Source organism: Canis lupus, chromosome 25 (genome assembly GCF_003254725.2).
Source record: "Canis lupus dingo isolate Sandy chromosome 25, ASM325472v2, whole genome shotgun sequence".
Taxonomy (NCBI): Eukaryota; Metazoa; Chordata; class Mammalia; order Carnivora; family Canidae; genus Canis; species Canis lupus.
This window is the reverse complement of record NC_064267.1, coordinates 15298808-15317863: the sequence shown is the minus strand read 5'-3', so window position 1 is coordinate 15317863 and position 19056 is coordinate 15298808. Positions and strand designations below refer to the sequence as shown.

The 19056-nt window shown below is 35.8% G+C and overlaps 1 protein-coding gene and 1 long non-coding RNA gene across 4 annotated transcripts in view; one reads left to right on the top strand and one right to left on the bottom strand.

The window, feature by feature from the left end:
* The window catches only part of SGCG (sarcoglycan gamma), a 127596-nt gene that overhangs the window by 96547 nt on the left and 11993 nt on the right, over window positions 1-19056 (top strand). For all 3 annotated transcript variants that reach the window (XM_025462715.3, XM_025462716.3, XM_025462717.3), the window contains 2 exons: window positions 5452-5571; window positions 15407-15479. In XM_025462715.3, the coding sequence (XP_025318500.1) occupies window positions 5452-5571; window positions 15407-15479 (193 nt within the window). The remainder of the gene's footprint in view (window positions 1-5451; window positions 5572-15406; window positions 15480-19056) is intronic.
* LOC118354702 (uncharacterized) lies at window positions 4932-18178 on the bottom strand. Its single transcript, XR_004815656.2, has 2 exons — window positions 18110-18178; window positions 4932-9635 (listed from the first exon to the last, which is right to left on the bottom strand). It is a non-coding gene; the product is annotated as an uncharacterized LOC118354702 (long non-coding RNA).

Below are 19056 nucleotides of genomic sequence, written 5' to 3'. Positions count from 1 at the left end.
TGCACAAGTACATCAACATTGCTCTAACTGAGGGCAACAATTTTGTAATTGACAAAAAGTCTAGGGAAGTCATGATAGTGATAATCAGTGCTATCCAAGATAGCAGCTCGATATCCTTTCACTGGGATCCCTCCAAGATCTACCCGGTGTAAAACACACAAAGAGAAGATTGTGATGACATCTTCTAGAACTTTGATTTGGCTTTTCTGAGCACCATATCCTCAGATGTTGCAGGAGATTCTGGGGTGAGTCTATAGAGGTCTTGAGAGAAGCAAGAGTGCAAAGGGGTGCCTGAATGGCTCAGTCCATTGAGCATCTGACTCTTGATTTCCACCCAGGTCATGATCTCAGGACTGTGAGATTAAGCCCCATATTGGGCTTCATACTCAGCAAGGAGTCTGTTTGAGATTCTCTCCTTCTTCTCCCTCTGCCATTTGCATATTCTCTCTCTAAAATAAATAAATAAATCCTAAAAAAAAAAAAAGAAGCAAGAGTGCAAGAATATGAAGAATATGATGCTAGATTACACCTCCAGAGCAGACATTCTAGAACTGAGAAAGAGGTAGAGAATGACAAGAGATAAGTGGGAAAGTACCAGTCTTGGGGCAAGAAGGATGCCAAAGGTGAGTGGGTTTACATGTGTCACTCTTTCCTGAAGAACAGTGAGAACTTGCCAAGAGTCTGACTAGTATGTTCACAGAGGGGTGGAAAGCCAAAACTGGTGCCCTCAGAACACTTCTAACCAGCGCTGATCTTGCAAAGCACTATTTTGAGCACACAGTTGGAGTGCAGGAAGCAGTTCCCTGTACCTGCAGTGAGCTCTCCACTTGCTAGCTGGGAGACTGTTCGGAGAGTGACCTTGCATCTTGGACATAAAAATCATGGCATGTCCTCAGGAGAATGTGCAACACCTTGTTATTATAATGCAGATTAGGGCTCCATTATGATCACAACACTTCATTAATGAAGATGATAAAATGGCGTAGTGACCAGCTGGGTCACCTGCAGCATCTTTGACTGTGTCTCCTTCAGAGTCATGTGCTTCTGGCATAGGAAAGTGTGGAAGAACCTTGAGTCTATGTCTATGCCAGAGCCTGAGAGAACTTGCTCATTCCCTAGAACAGGTTGTTGAATATCTGTGGAACAGGGAGCAGAGATCGTGGATGACACCCACAGGAAGCCACTACCTGATGACACTTGGAAGTGATTGTCTTTAACATCACAGGCATGACACTTTGAACAACATAGAGATGCACACAGTTGAACTTAGAAGTAGCAGTATTGGCTTTATGTAATAAAGGAAGCATTTTTAACTTAAAAAAAATTAGGCAGATTCTAATCCAGAAAGATTTCCAGAAAATCTACCTAGATTTTCTTCCAACTGAGGAACAAGCACAGTGCTGCCTCAGGAAACCCAAAAATGAAATATACTGAAATACCACCAGTGGGCCCAGAAACACATGACTTCTACTTCAGGATATTGAATGTTTTCATAAGAGCCCAAGTCTGTAGAGCACACAAGATTAACGACTACAGTGGCTGGAAAGACAGACTAAAAACAGTACGTTAGGAAGAAAATCCAAATGAATTCACTTTCCAGTTAAAAAAAAAAAAAAACACAAAGGGGAAGACCTTTATGATGAGGCATTATAACCAGAATACCCAGTCTGAAAAATAGATGTTCCCTCAGACAAAAGGTAACACCACAAGATGCATGTCTGAAAAAGAAGAAATATAGAATGAATTTCTTCCCAAGCAAGTTTTCCATTCTGGGTATAATGTTAAATTTGTATAATTTTTCTGAAAACTAGCAAGTCAAAAAATATTTGCTTATGTTTAAAAGTTTTGAAGTTCTACTACATTTTGAAAATTTTACAGTAAAAAAATAAAAGGGGAACTTCTTTGAAGGAAAACACAATGTTTATTTAGGAGGATGTGCAGATGGGTGAAGGATGCCTGCAACATTACTGTGTCAATGCTGTACAAAAAGATATAGTCAGAGACCAGAGACATGGCAAAATCTAACAAATATATATATACACTCCTGTTGACCCAATAATCCCACTTCTAGGAATCTACCCTGAAGATACAACCCCAACAAAACAAAATATGTGTGTAAAGTTCTTCTCTGTGGCAATATTTCTAATTGCAAAGCATTGGAAACCACTCACACATCCATATGTCTGGGTAAATGGCTGAATGGCCAGTATATCCATGTGGGAGGTACCATGTATCTGTAAAAAAGGATGAGGAAAATATCTAAGAGTTGATATGAAGTAAGTTCTGGGATGTATTTGTAAGCAATATAAAGTACAGAAGAGAATCTACTGTATGCTACCTTTCATGGAAGTAAGAAAAGAATATAAGAAAATATATATGTGTTTGCTCATTTATGCACAAGAAATAAAGGATAAACCTGAAATGTAGAGACTGATTCTTTGCCGGGTATATGTGGGAAGAGGGTGGGGGGGTGAGCCTGAGATGGAAGGGGTGAAGAGGAAGTCACACATCCCATTGAAGCTATCAAGGATTCTGTATGTCAGGAAAACCTTGGTTGTATTTTCACCAGCAAAACCCTCAAGCCAATTTTGCAAACTTAATTGGTCAGAACATAAAACCTTCCTTTATTTCCTTCATTTTTCATTTCCTTCTTTGTACCAAAGCCTTTAATGAAAAAATATTACTTTACCCAGATAGCTCTTATTTTTATCAGCAAGGTAGAATTTTTATCATATTTCTTAAAGAACTCCAATGGAGGATTATTGCTTAGTTCTAATAAGTGTTCAGCTAGGTTAATAAAAACCAGTAGAATATTAATAAAATTTAAAAGCTTAATTAGAAACCCAGTTATTTTAAGAGATGACTATCCCTATGATTATGGGCTTGTCATCACTTGGTATATTAATAGTGTTTTCTAAAGTGAAAACATATTTAATTTTTTTACATATTTAAATTTAACATTCAATGTCTGCTTGTATTTAATAAAACAAAGATAGAATTTTATTCACCTCTGTGCCTTTACTCAAGTATTTCCCTCTACCTGGCATGTCTCATTCTCCTTTCATCAGGGAAACAGAAACTCTTTCTTCAAGGTCAGTTCAGACATGATTTCCCCAGGGTACCATTTCTGAGCCCTAGAATAGACCATAGGTTCCCTGTCAGGGCTCTCATTGGATCCTGCCCATGCTTGTATCACAGCACTTCCCAAATTGTCCTGAAACTAGGTTCATATGCTTTTCTCTTCAGTGGGCTATGAACTCCTCTAAGTTGTGAGCTACATCCCACTTGTTTATCTATCCTCAATTCTTAGCACAGAACCTTGAACATGAAAAACATGCCATAAATTCGTGCTGAATAGTACAGACTCACTTTTTTGCATTTTCATTTTTTAAGTTTATTTTTTTTAGTCATCTGTACACCCAACATGGGACTTGAACTCACAACCCTGAAATCAAGATTTGCATTTTTGCATTTCCTTTGACTTGAGTAAAGGTTCATTTGACTTTGCTACTCATGAAAATTATGCTCCTAAACTCGTTGTCTAGTTCATCACTGTATATGAACCAGTAGTTACAGAAAAAGTATCAGTCATGTAGTTAAACCCCTTTTACCTAATAAAACCTCCTAGAACTGTTATATGAATTTCCAGGAAGCTCAACAGTGAGGTCTTACTGGATAAATTATTCCAGATTTTTTTCTCCCTGTCAATTTTACATACCCATAACTGCATAATCATCATGTAATGCAAAGCAATATTTATACAATAACAGTATAAGATATAGCAGTGGCCCAGAAGAGGTGAAAGGTGACACTGAGTCCCTGAGTGACTGAGACTGGGTGAAAGTACAAAGAGCAGAAATACAGGCAAGTATCTAAAAAATAAAGTCTGGCTTCCTTAAGGGAAAAAAAATTCAGAGAGGAAAAATGAGTTCCACTTTATAACTGACACACATACACACCACACACACACACACACACACACACAGACATATTTAAATGAAGAATCCCTGAAGACTCTTGCAATACCAGTTAATGAAATAACATAAGAATATGTTGTTGACCATATCCAAAACTGTTTAATGTATTCTTTGAAGAGCTTCTATTTCATTTCTGGTTAGGTATCCATCAACTTTAATGAGTACTAGGAAGGATACAGGGACACACACATAAAAACTCTAAGACATCCATTCATTTTCTCAGTATCTCTCCCAGATAAGACTATAAAGCTAACACACAAAAGAATTAGGAAACACATGTAGTTCCTTGTGCAAATGCTGAGAGCTGCATTCTGGAGAGATTAATCCATTATGCTGCCAGGGTTAGAAAGACTGGAAGCACAAAGATGAATTAGGAAACATGAAACGATGAACACCTGAGAGTAGACAAGGGTCACATATGTTCTTGGGGACACAGTATCCCCAGTGCCCATCACATGGGAGTATCCACTAAATCTTTGCTGAGTAAATAATGAGTTGGCAGGCAATGAGTCTAAAGCTCATCTGATGAGATGAAACTTGGAGGGGAAAGGGGAAAGTGATACCTCTGTCACTGAAATATAAAGAAGGAAGGCATGAACAAAAATGACATAGGGGAAGGGAAAGGACAGAAACCTGAAAGCATTTTTCCACGGTGATGTCTGTTTCCTCCAGCGTGTAACAGGTGAGGACTTCTCCCAAGAATAAGGGCACAGGAGGAAATCTGATATGATTCATCTTCTGGGTTGACATTGGTCATTGAAGTGAGCCATTCATAATATGGTCTTTCACAAATCTCACATTTTCAGAATACAAAATCCTTAGTTGGTTAATATTCCAAAGATTACAAATTTCAATAATCTTCAACAGAAGAAATATGTTATTTTAGGCAAGTTGTAAAGTTGAAAAAAACTTTGGATAACGTGTCCATTCATAAATTTGATCTAGATCGACACATTTATTTAGTTTTGTTTTTTAATTTTTTTATTTGAGTTTAGTTGACACACATGTTACATTCATTTCAGGTGTACAGCATAGTGATTCAGCATCTCTATACATTATGCTTTATAGATTTAAGCTTAGAACTTAAAAAAATTGGGATCCCTGGGTGGCGCAAAAAAATTGGGATCCCTGGGTGGCGCAGCGGTTTGGCGCCTGCCTTTGGCCCAGGGCGCGATCCTGGAGACCCGGGATCGAATCCCACGTCAGGCTCCCGGTGCATGGAGCCTGCTTCTCCCTCTGCCTGTGTCTCTGCCTCTCTCTCTCTCTCTCTCTGTGACTATCATAAATTAAAAAAAAAAAATTTAAAAAAAAGAACTTAAAAAAATTAATCATAGAATTAAAAAGAACTATTGGTAACAGATTTTATATATTTAGTAATTTGGTATTGCTGGGTGATATGACATGTAAACATAGAGATTTCTGACACTACATATAGTAAACACTTCATAATAAACTATTTTAATGAATTGTTCAGGTCCCAAAATGGTAGAGGTCCAGAGTCAACAGTTTCAGATCAACTCCAAGGATGGCAAGCCACTGTTTACTGTGGATGAAAAGGAAGTTGTGGTTGGTACAGATAAACTTCGAGTAACTGGTATGTGATAACTTTTCTTAAAATTGAGATGTAATTAACATAATATTCAATTAGTTTCAGGTATACAACATAATGATTTGATATCTATATCTATTGTGAAATCATCACTACAGTAAATCTAGTTAACATCAATCACCACACACAGTAGCAGATTTTTTCTTATGATGAGAACTTTTTTTAATTGCCGTGTAGTTAATACACAGTGTTGTATTAGTTTCAAGATCTATTCTCATAGCCACTTTCAAATATACAATGCAGTATTGTTAACTATAGTTACCATGCTGTACATGACATCCCCAGGACTTATTTAGAAGTTTGTACCTTTTGACTCCCTTTACCCATTTTGCCCAGGCCCACCCCCAACCTTTGGCAACCACCAATTTGTTCTCTGTATCTATGAGTTTGACTTTTTTTTTTATATTCCACATATAAGTGAGATCACACAGTATTTATCTTTCTCTGACTTATTCCACTTAGCATAATACCCCCATGGTCCATCCATAGTTGCAAATGGCAGGATTGATGATGTCTACTAGCATTGCTGAATTAAGTGGATTAGTATATGAAGAAGACATCAGAATTCTTGATAAAGTATTATTGCACTTCTTCAGGCAATGAAATCTGTACAGAAAATAGTCCAAGAAACAGGACCAATTGTTTCAAACCAAGCCATTCTACACAAGGCATCGCTTAAGTGAAACTTTTCTTAGCCTAGGGCTCCTTCCAGTCTTGATGTTAATTTTAGTGGAACAGGTGAGAAAAATTGATAAGCAACTAGATTATTTATTACATACGTGTATGTATCAGAATGACCTGGAGGGCTTATCAAAGTGTATGTTGCTGGGCTTCATCCCCAGAGTTTCTGAATCAGTAGGTCTGGAATGGGACATGAGAATCTGCATTTCTTGTAAGTTCTCAGATGATGCTGATGCTTTAGTGCTAGGGACCACAGGCTGAGAACCACTCCCTAGGCTGACTTGTCCAGAAAAAACATGAAAAAAACATATTGGTACCATATAGCTGCTCTCCCTGGCATGCACATATTTCAGTTACCTTCTTAAAGATAAGTTATATTCTTCTTCTCTTTCATAGTTATTTTTGTCTGAGGTGCAAATTTCTTCCAAACTCCCCTTCTCTCCAATGAAAATAACTAGAACAAATATACTACACCTGTAAGTACTGTGTACTTTCCTTGCCATTATGCCACTATAACAGTATGGAGTTCTTTTCACCAAGGCAACCCTGAGTGGTGAGTATATGAACAGTACAGTTTTGATCCAGACCGTGACTCTTCTCAGTTTTTCAATATGTTCATAGCTTCCCTAAATTTTGTGATTAAAGAAATGCAAGAAATTTTACAGTTCTGACTTCTCTCCTTATTTCTTCTATCTGGGGTGTTACTCCCTCTCTATAGTGTATAGCTCAGAATTTCTCAACATTAACACTACTGACATTTTGGCCTGGATAATATTTTTGGTGTAAATGTGGGGCTATCCTATGCATTGCAGGATATTTAGCAAGTATCCCTTAACTTTTTGCACAGACTCCGTAGCATTATTCTTTCCCCAAGGAAAGATAACCAAAGGTTATCCCCAAGGGTTATGACAACCAAAATGTTTCCAAACATTGCCAAATGTTTTCAGCAGGATGAAGGAGTTGCAAAATCACCTCTAGTTGAGAACCACTGATTTACCTTAAGCCTACACTATTTCTCTGGGCTTTACTATCATTTATGTATTTATGATTATGTATTATGATTTAATGTGTACTATCTGCTAATAATTAAGTTAAATACCTGTAGTACAAAATAATTAAGACATACTTCCTTTTACATAATGTTCATTTTAGCTGGAGAGCTTTTAACATAAATTAATTGGTTGGACACAGTCTGCTAAGGACTGTAATAGATGTTTGGGCCAAGAGCTATAGCCTGGAGAAAGGCATCAGTTGTGCCAGAGTGTGGTAGAAAGAGATACAGAATGAGTCAGACAAGGTTTCTCAAGGAAAGAGGAATTGATCTGGTCCTAGAAAAATGCTTACTAGGTTTATTAGGAAGAAAAAGTGATGTTAATTGTTCTAACCACAATGTAGAGCATTAATGAATATTAATAAATGGATATTAATAGACAATTATTAAAAATAAGAGTGGAGGAGATCCCTGGGTGGCTCAGTGGTTTAGCACCTGCTTTTGGCCCAAGGTGTGATCCTGGAGTCCCAGGATCAAGTCCCACATCAGGCTCCTGCATGGAGCCTGCTTCTCCCTCTGCCTGTGTCTCTGCCTCTCTCTCTCTCTCTCTCTCTCTCTCTCTCTCTGTCTGTCTCTAATGAATGAATAAATAAAATATTTTTAAAAAATAAGAGTGGATAACTTTTTGAGAACCAGACTGAGTTCCAGTCCCAGCTGCTCGACTGAGTAGATATGTGACCTGGAACAACTTTAACCTGTCAGTGCTTCCCACTACAGCTCTAAGCATCTTTACCCACTGGTCTTTCATTGACTGGAGAATATTGTACAGAGTGCAGCAAAGCAAGGAAAAATTGATTGTGAAATAAAATTGCAAGTCTTGCAAAAGATTCAGGGTTCCCAGAAGTCAAAAGTGATGTAGAAATATTGAAATCACCAACAAAGCCAGTAACAAAAGAAGACCTGGAAAATCAGACTTGCCACAGATGGAAAGTATAAAAATAAACAAAGAGGATGACATGATAGGTACCTCAAAGATCAACAATTTTACTATCCCAAGATTGAAATATTCACCTTTGAGAAGACCGACAGTGCTATTGATTTGACTGTTATGATGATTTTACTGCATATGTTAAAAATACAATGTCATATTGTGTCACTGTGGTAGGCAGGATTCTAAGAATGACCCCCAGTGATCTTTGCCGTTATAAAATTCACTCATCTCCGAGCATGGAAAGAATCTGTGAATGTGATGAGATATCACTTTCATAATTATGTTGTTTCTGTGGCAAAAAAGAGCCTGTCCATCTAAGGATTAGTTCTCAATGATCTATTCTAATCATATAGGCTCTTTGTAAGTAGAGAGTTTTCTCTGGCTGGTAGTGCAAAGGGAAATCAGAGAAATTTGAAATGCAAAAAGGATTTGCTCTCTGTTGCTATATGAAGATTGAAGGGGCCATATGACAAGAAATGTGGTAACTTCTAGAGTCTTAGGCTCTAGGCTGACAGCAAGAAAACAGAGCCTCACCCCTAAAACCACAGGGACCTATATTCTGCCAATAACATGACTGGGCTTGGAACCAGATTCTTACCCAGAGACTCCAGAAAAGAGCCGTGAATGGCTAACACCTTGATTTTGGCCTTGTGGTTAAAATCCACATAAAATCTAGCCAAGCCCACTGGGTAGGACTTCTGACCTACAGAACTATGAGCTAACAAGTGGTTACTGTTTCAAGCAGTTAAGTTTGTCATAATTTGTGGCACAGAAAATTTTAATACAGCCATCATACAATTCCAACTGTGTTAGAAAAATTTCACTAAAAAACAAAACTTGATTTATTCTTTGTTCATTTTATATGATTTCATAGTTATTTATAACTGTTTTTGCTAAATATAAAATATAATATTTTTATAAACTTTGATTTTTAAAAATAAATTCCCATTAAAGCTTTTTCCACTATTCACTATAAAAATTTGGTCTTGTTTTAAATGGATTGATTCCAAGTAGACCTTGGAGTTTCTTGGAGCAGAAGCAGTAGCAGTTGAAAGCCAATACAAGAGGACTGATAAGAGAGACAGAGCCAGTTTCACTCTGGGGACTGGGAAAGAAAATTAAATGCTTTGCTTTACTTTTGTCTCTCCTGGTTACTTACATAACTACCCTAAGCATGAGATGTAAGAGGAGGAGTCAAGTTGCTCTTTCTTCAAGGTGGCACACTCCAAATTCTTGACTTGTGCTAAATCCTCATCTTGACTCTTGCATGAAATGTTTTCTTGCCATTACCTTTGTCTAAGTACTCAAAGAATAAAATGAATCTTCTCTTCAATTCTTAAGCAGATTCCATTTGCAGGTGATAATAACTTGTATGTATAAAGTCTCCTAAAGATTCAACCAAAAAAAAAAAAAAAAAACTGTTAGAACTAATCAGCAATTTCAGTAAAGTTGCAGGATAAAACAACATGCAGAAGTCAGTTGCATCTCTATACAGTGATAATGAAACATCTGAAAAAGAAAGAAAACCATCCTGTTCACAATAGTATCAAAAACAATAAAATACCAATGAATAGATTTAGCCAAGTAAATAAAAGATCTATGCAATGAAATCTACTAGACTTTGTTGAAAGAAACAGAAGAAGGCACAAATGGAAAGCCATCCCATATTCATGGATCAAAAGAATCAATGATGTAAAAATGTCTATACTACTCAAAGCCATCTATAGATTCAACTCAGTCCCTGCCAATATACCAATGGCATTTTTCACAGAAATATAAAAAACAATTTGAAACCACAAAAGACCCCTAATAGCCAAAGTAATCTTGAGGGGAAAAACAAAGCTAGAGGTATCACACTGATTTCAAACTGTACTGCAAAGCTAGAGTAATAAAAACAGTATGGTATGGCATAAAAATAAATACATAGACCAATGAAACAGAACTGAGAGCCCAGAATTAAACCCCCACATACACAATCAACTAATATTCAACAAGAAAACCAAATGAGGAAAGGATAGTCTTCTCAACAAATGGTATTGGGAAAACTGAATAAATACATGTAGAACAGTGAATTTGGTATCTAACATGGCTCACAAAAACTAACCCAAAATTAATCCAAGACTTGCACATAAGAGCTGATGCTATAAAACTCCTTGAAGAAAACACAGAGAAGATGCTCCTCAATACTGGTCTTGGCAATGATTTCTTGGACATGGCACAAGAACAAACATCAAAAACAAAACCCAAAGGGACTCTGTAAAACTTGAGGCTTCTGCAGAGCAAAATAAACAACTAACAAAATAAAAACCAATGTACAAAGTGGGGAAAGGTTTTACAAACCGTGTATCAGATAAAGGGTTAGTAGCTAAAGTATATAAAGAGCTCATTCAAATGAATAACGGTGAGAATAACAAAATCTCATACAACTCAAAAACAAACCAAAAACCCAGATTTTAAAACAGGCAAAGGAACTGTATAGACATTTTCCCAAGAAGACACCCAAATTTCCAACGGATACATAAAAAAATGTTCAATACCACTACTCATCTGGGAAATGCAAAGCAAAATCAAAATGCAATCTCACATCTGTTAGAATGGCTTTCATTCTCAGTGAGAATGTAAATGTTTTCCACTGTGGAAAACATTATTAAGGTTCCTCAAAAAATTTAAAATAGATCTACTATATTATCCAGCAATTTCATTTCTGGGGATATATACCCAAAGGAAATGAAAACAGGATATTGAAGAAATACATACACTCCCATGTTTATTGCAGCATTATTCACAATAGCCAAGATATGGAGACAACTTAAGTGCCCATCAACAGAAGAATATGGTAGGTACATACAATAGAATATTACTCGGTGATGAGAGATAAGACATCCTGGCCATTTGCAACAAAATGGATAGACCTTGAACACATTATGCTAAGTGAGGTAAGTCAGACAGAGAAAAACAAGGACTGTATGATGTCACTTATATGTGGACTATAAAAAAGCCAAACTCATAAAAACAAAGAATGAAACAGTAGTTACCAGTGGATGGGGATGAGGGATGGGACAGATATAAGGATACAAACTTGGAACAAGTAGTAAATAAGCCCTAGAGGTCTAATGCATAGTATAATGAATATAGAAAACATATTGTATTACAGTTATCAAAACTGCTAAGAGGCTAGAACTTAATTATTGCACTCACTAAAAAGAAAGGACCATTATGTAGCATGATGGAGGTGCTAGTTATCACTACAATGACAAATATATAAATGCTAACATGTTTTATACCTTACAATTTTTACACCTTATTTTTATGCCATGTTATATGGTAAATATATTTCAATAAAGTAGCATTCTTTAAAAAGTCTTAACATGGACGCCTGGGTGGCTAAGTGGTTGAGCATCTGCCTTTGGCTCAGGGTGTGATCCCAGGATCCCAGAACCAAGGAGTCTGCAAGGAGCCTGCTTCTCCCTCTGCCTGTGTCTCTGCCTCTCTGTGTCTCTCATGAATAAATAAATAAAATCTTTTTTAAAATTTAAAAAATAAAATAAAAACCCTTAACTTTCCATTTAGACTCTCATCAGCTAGGAAATTGAAGAACTGTTTTTAAACCATATTTATGGAGGAGATTAAATAATTTCACCAACTCACTTTGAAACTGACCAAGACCTTTACACAGTCTCATTTTCCCCCTAAAAATAGAATTAGTTACCAAGTGACCAAAGTTAGCATGCCCTTTTTGTTAACCCCAATTATAGAACACATTACTGGACTAGCATCAAAATTTCATCTTAACAAAAATTTTTATGCCATTGCCAGAACTGACTTCTGGCAGAAAATACACTTTAATTCCTTGGCAGTGATATGCTAGGCTGGGTTCATTCCCCAACATTTAGTAAGAAAAACATGGACCTGCAATGGTATCCAATTCCTCTTGAGGAAAACAAGATTTACTGAAGCCAGTTCAATTTCTTTGCACCTGTGCAGCTAAGCAGGCTTACATGAAGTCAGAAGTGATGGAGAGAAATGCTGGAGTCACTCACAAAGCCACTGATAAAAAAGAGGATCTGGAAAGTAAGATTTCAGCAGCTGAAAAAGTGAACATAAACAAAGATGATAAGTCCAGGTCCTTTAAAAAGACATGAAGACAGATGATCTAGAAGATGCTAAGAGATCACCCTATCCTTTAAGAACATATGCAAGATCTCTAAACACTGTAATGTGAAGCTCTGTGAACAAGTTGATGATTTGGCCCATTGTTAACAATCTCCAGCTGAAAGGATCAAAAGACCTAATTAAATCTGGCTTAAATGATAAGAATATATATTATCTTACATGAGAAGTCTGGAGGTAGGATAGCTCCAGTTTGATTATGTCAGTGGTCCAGTAATATTTACTCTAACTGTGCTTCTCTTAAGTGTGTAACATTCCCCTCTTTATTTCAGTATGGCTCCAACAATCCTAACCATCACTTCCTTGTGTGATGACTCCTCTAAATTTCTGTAAGACCTTGATGGCCTCTTTAAATCTTCCAACCTAAATTCTCACATCAAATGACTTACATTTCTCTTGAAAGTGGGGCTTGGCTGGAATTTATTTTTTTAACGCCATCTAAAAGACTTTTGTTTTGTAATGAGGAGTTTAAAATATTTACATCTGTTTTGATTGCTGTTCTATTTGAGGTTATCTATGTCATATTATTTCATGATTTTTTTTTATCATTTTGAATTTAAGTCTGAAAGAAGCTTGGTATAAGGGGAGATACAGAGAAAGCAGTTCATGCATGTTCTTACTGACCATTATAAAGACTTAGGATTTGTTTTAAGTACAATGGAAAGGCATTGAATTATTTCAAGTGGTACTCTTTGATTTGCTATACATTTTAAGATCAATATAATCATTACAAGGGAGAATAGATTGTTTGGAGAAAAGAGAGGAAACAGTAAAACCAGTTAGGAAGATGTCACCAGGCAATAGATCCTGGTGACCTGAAGAGGTGGTAACAATGGTCATTGAAGGAAGATAATGATTTCAAATTAAGAACTGACATATAAAAGATTTGCCAATAGATCAAATGGATGCCAGAAATTGAGAGAAGGGGGTCAAAGATAGAGAGATAATATTTGTTTCCTGGCTGATGACATTATTCTCTAGGGAATGGACAAGCCTGAGGAGGAGAACACATTTGCAAGGCAGGGAGAATAGACAGTTAATGTTTTAGCTGCATAAATGCAAGGTATATGTGAAATAGCCAAGTGGATATGTCAAGTCAGTTCTTGGATATGTGAGCTGTTTATTTCTCAGAGATGAAGTTTTGACTAAAGATACAAATGGGGGCATCGTCAACCAATGGAGCTCTGAGAGATGCCAACATTAGATAGAGCCCAGTCAGATAAAAAGGAAGGGTAGCCACTAAAGGAGAATATGAAGAAACAGATAATGTGGTAAGAGGAATGTCACCAGGAGCCATTTTCTTGATGCCAAGAGAGACTATGATCCCAGGATTTGGGTCCTGGAAAGACAAGGACTGAAATTGTCATGAATATGCCATCATGGAGGTCATGATTATCTTAACAAGAGCATTTTCTTTGGAGTAATAAGGCAAAAGGCAATTTGCAGCGGTGGCAGAAAAGAATGGGTTGGAGACATCATGTGAAGGTTTGGCTGCGAGGCAGGGCAATGGAAATCTTTTTTGGTTTTGTATCACTTGAAAAGCTCATTTCAGGCCATAAATACTCAATGTATGTGTGGAATCAATCTTAGTAATTATCAGCATAAAAATCTAATAGATGTCTCGATAGATATTATCCACTGTTTGAACAGAAGTATTCATACTGAACTCTCTTTCTGTAACCAAAAGGACTTACAGAAGCAGCATGTAGAGAAGAAGGGCATAGCCTTTGAGCAGTTTCCCCTTCAGTATGGGGTTCTGTCCATCAGGTCTTCACACCATCCAATTCATTTGTGCCATAGTCTTACTACAGATCTTCACATGAGTATCCATTCATCATAAATTATTCTAGGACCCAGAAAAGAAATTGGATGGTATCATCCAAATACTGCTGATATCTTATAGTGAAAATGACCAGGGATCCCTGGGTGGCGCAGCGGTTTGGCGCCTGCCTTTGGCCCAGGGCGCGATCCTGGAGACCCAGGATCGAATCCCACATCGGGCTCCCTGCATGGAGACTGCTTCTCCCTCTGCCTGTGTCTCTGCCTCTCTCTCTCTCTCTCTGTGAGACTATCATAAATAAATAAAAATTAAAAAAAAAAATTAAAAAAAAAAAAAAAAAAGAAAATGACCAGACGATTTACTATATCTAATCTTGGCGATACATTCTTTAAAAACAAAGTTAACATTGCAAGACTGGACTTTTTTATTATTATACTCTCATTATACAAATAATATTTATACAGGATCATGTTTTACAGTTATTTAAGTGCATTATCTACATAATAATATTTTATAATGGAACTTTTTTCCCTAAAATTTAGATTATATGACCACAATAATATGTTTCTATTTTCATTGATGTTACACCAATTATATATTTTTATATAATCATAGTTGGGAATATCAAATATGAATGCATACATAAGGGAAATATAGTTACTCTGAAAATCAATAATTTATTAAGAGTTATTTTTATAAAACCATTTATGAAGAATCTATTTTAATATATGCAAATAGATTCTGAGGAATATTTACTTTGAGGCCAAATAGCAATAATAAAAGTAAGATCGTATAATTTGAACACTGACAATTTCAATGATAGAGAAATTGCTGCTTTTATGTAACGATAATACGTATTAGATTATAAGCTTTATGCCTGCCTTGTACTTATGTGCATTACAATTATCACGTGTCACTATAATATCGCTAACTGGTTAAGTAATTGTCATACTTTTAAAAACTAATTATAAAGTTATAGTTCCTTACAAAAGAGTTCCACTGACACCCTTAGAGTAATTTCAGCTTACCATAAAAGTTTAAAATCCTATATATTAGTTCCTATATATCAGTTATGTTTTCTTACATCTGTACAAATTCAGCCACAAGTTCTAAATCTACTTGCGCTTTAATATATAGACTAAATATTTAATAGTTTGATGTCATTTGTTTTACTTTTGTAAAGTGATGCACCTCTGGTTTTGTTTAGGCCCCGAAGGTGCTCTTTTTGAACATTCAGTGGAGACCCCCCTCGTAAGAGCTGACCCATTTCAGGACCTGAGGTAAGAATTTTGTTCAGATACAAACTTTCTTATGGATGATACCTGGATATATGTGGAATAATATCTTAGCAGTCATTACCAGATCATGTCTTATTCCATTAATTATCTTTATTCTCATGTTCCACTTATTAACTAGTCAATACTTACTAAAATCCAAAGGAAGTAAAAAGTGGTACTGACTCCCTATGTTTAATCCACCCAAAACAGAAAATTTACCATCTTAACTACTTTTAAATGTACAGTTCAAAAGTATTAAGTACATTAACACTGCTGTACAACCATCACCACCTTCCATTTCCAGAAATCTTTTCATTTTGCAAAATTAATGCTCTGTGGCCAGTAAACAACTCTCTATTCTCATCTCTACCAACCCCTGGAAACCACAATTCTACTTTCTGTCTCCTCCAATTGGACAGTTCTAGGCACCTCATATACATGGAATCATATAGTATTTGTATTTTGCAACTGGCTCATTTCACCTAGCATAATGTCCCCAACCTTTGTTATATCTTTACGTAATGTCAGAATATATAAAATTGACTAGTACCAGATTGTAAAATACTTTATACAGAGTCTCTGTGTGCCTTTGTGTACTTCACTTTATCAGTGCACCACTGAATAACATTTATTGCTATAATTGTTTATTCCAATATTATATTTGTATTTTATAACAAAGTCAAATACTATTTTTTAAAACAAGTGCCTGAAGTCCAAGGTATCACTTAAAATTACATTTAGTATTTGAATTTGAAGTATATGCAACCTTGGCCAAACTAACCTTTTGAAACTTTCTCATCTATAAAATACTGATAGTAACATATCTCAGTGTATTCTGAGAAAGATTTAATTAGCTATTAGGTTAAAAGTATTTTGTAAACTGAAAGTTGAGTTCAAATAATTATTTTTTAAGATTTTATTTATTTATTCATGAGAGACAGAGAGAGAGGCAGAGACACAGGCAGAGGGAGAAGTGGGCTCCCTGTGGGGTGCCGGTTACAGGATCACACTCTGAGCCAAAGGCAAACACTCAACCACTGAGCCACCCAGGCATCCCCAAATAATTATTTTTATTATCATTATTGTACCAAGTAGATAATCACACTAGATGGAATAAAAGTTAGGAAATTAAGCATTTCTCTTATTTTTTAATGTCTAATTAAATATTAATCAAAAGCAAATGAGGTTCAATTCATCTTACCCACTTAGAGAACATCTGCAGCATGAAAATAAATTGTGACTCTAATTACATTAGAACAATTTCATTAATTTTGATAAAGGATAATTTTGGTAAAGGATCATTATGCATAAGATCAATATTACAGAATTATTATAGTTAGGGAAGAAGAACATTTTACTTTTCTAGGATAGAAAAGTGATTCAATATCTTTAAAAATAATTCCACTTAAACCATTTTTAAATTATAAAGTAATAAAATTGTAGAGATGCCAGACTACTTTTTGAAGTAATTTACTTCACTGTTTTAAAACATATAGATCTCAAAATTAAACCATTTATCTTATGTCGTCCCACCAGAGTGTCAATCTGCTTGTTATCCGTCAGGCCCTTGCTAAAAAAAAAAAAAAATGACAGAAGAGTATCCTCTTGCTTTCTAAAAGATGATACTAAGGGACGTCACATAACCCAAGTGTTACAACCAAAATAATTAAGAAAATGATGAAATTGTAAGAAAGTCCTGGAGGAATGGGCTGAGGATGGGAGGCATGAACAAATACTGAATGTCTTCAACTTGCAGGATCTGTGCTCTGTGCTGTACATAACTTATCTCATGTAATCATTAACTCTATTTTAAAAATAAGCAACTTGATTCCCATTTTACAAGAGAGGAAAACCAAGATCTAGATAGCAGCATGTTCTAAGCTAAGATTAAAATAGCCTATCAGCTCTGACTCCAAAGTCCATGTTCATTGGGTGTATTCTCTTTTCTACCTAAGTGGACCCTTGAGTGATTTATTCTTTGATTTATGACCAGACTCTTCTAAATGATTATATAATATTCATATTTTCTTCTGTAAATTCTTACCATAAACTTTCACTTTATATTTCTTTTTTTTTTAAGATTTGTTTATTCATGAGAGAGAGAGGCAGAGACATAGGCAGAGGGAGAAGCAGGCTCCATGCAGGGAGCCCGATGTGGGATTCGATCCTGGATCCTGGGATCACGACCCAAGCTTAAGGCAGCCACCCAACTGCTAAGCCACCCAGGCGTCCCTCACTTTATATTTCTGAGTCCCATACCCTTATTATTCCTGGCCTAAGATAAAGTGAAAATGATTCTAGAATATCCTGAAAACAATGAATGTGGATTTTGTAGGGCTGAGATCCTTATGCATTCATAAATATATCTCTGAAATATACATCTTTAAATATCACAAATTTAAAGTTTTACATTGGCTCAAATGGTAATCATAGAAGGGTGACAATTATTATTTTAAGAAGAAAGATAACGTGTATTTAAACTAGATTTACATTTCTTATAGCAAAATCATTCACAAGAAAAATGTGAACTCTGCTATGCTGCCTTCATTCTAACATGCTGCTTTTCATTCATACATGATATAATTCATTTTTTTTTAAAGTTCAGCAAAAATGTACTAAACATGTTAACGTACCAGAACGGTTGTTAGTTCTACAGTGATAAAACACATAGGATCATTCCCTTAATGATTTTAAAGTCTGTTGGGAAAGGAAACATAGAAACAAGTTAGAACAATGTAAGTCCTTGCTACGATGAAAGTTCACAATATAGTGAGAGCATAGTTGAAAAAACATAAAATCTTCCCAGGGTAATTTGAGATGATGTCACAGAGAAGGAAGCATTTGAACTGAAACAAGGAAATCAGTAGACATTAATGTCACAGGGTAAAATGTAAATCCTGTGCAACTCAATAGGGATGTGATGGTGATTAAGTAGTTATTATTTGTAAATTGCTGGAAACAATGCCTAGCGCATAGTCAGAAGTATACGCGTGTCATCATTAGATAAGTAAAATGAGAGGACATGGAAACATTTGCTCCTGTTTTTCAAACACTTGTAAATGCTAGTATACTTATAAATAAATAAATAAATAAATAAATAAATAAATAAATAAATAAATAAGCAAATAAATATTTATAAATATATATTATATACTTATTGCTTAACTAGAAACCAAGACAAGCTCATTCTTAGGTCCCAGGAACAGAAGAAATTCATCGTGAGAACACAGTAAAAGCTAAAGCCATGGTACTCCTGGAGATATCAGGATGCCATAGAGATTAGGGGCTAGAATTTTATTATGAGACTGTGATACCAAGCCACAGTGTGTGTGTGTGTGCGTGTGTGCGTGTGTGTGTGTGTGTGTGTAATGCCCCAGCCTGAGATGCCTTGTAAACAGTGGCCCCCTATGAAAGATACTTGAAACAATTTGCCTAGATAAAAAAAAGATACTGCAAACCCATCTTGAGCCATTGGTTGAAAGAGTTACCCACAAGAAATCCTTCATGCCAGTGCTCAGCCAAGATCAGAGGACCAAATCCACATTGTATAAGAACTCAAAGCTGGAAAATTAACATTAAC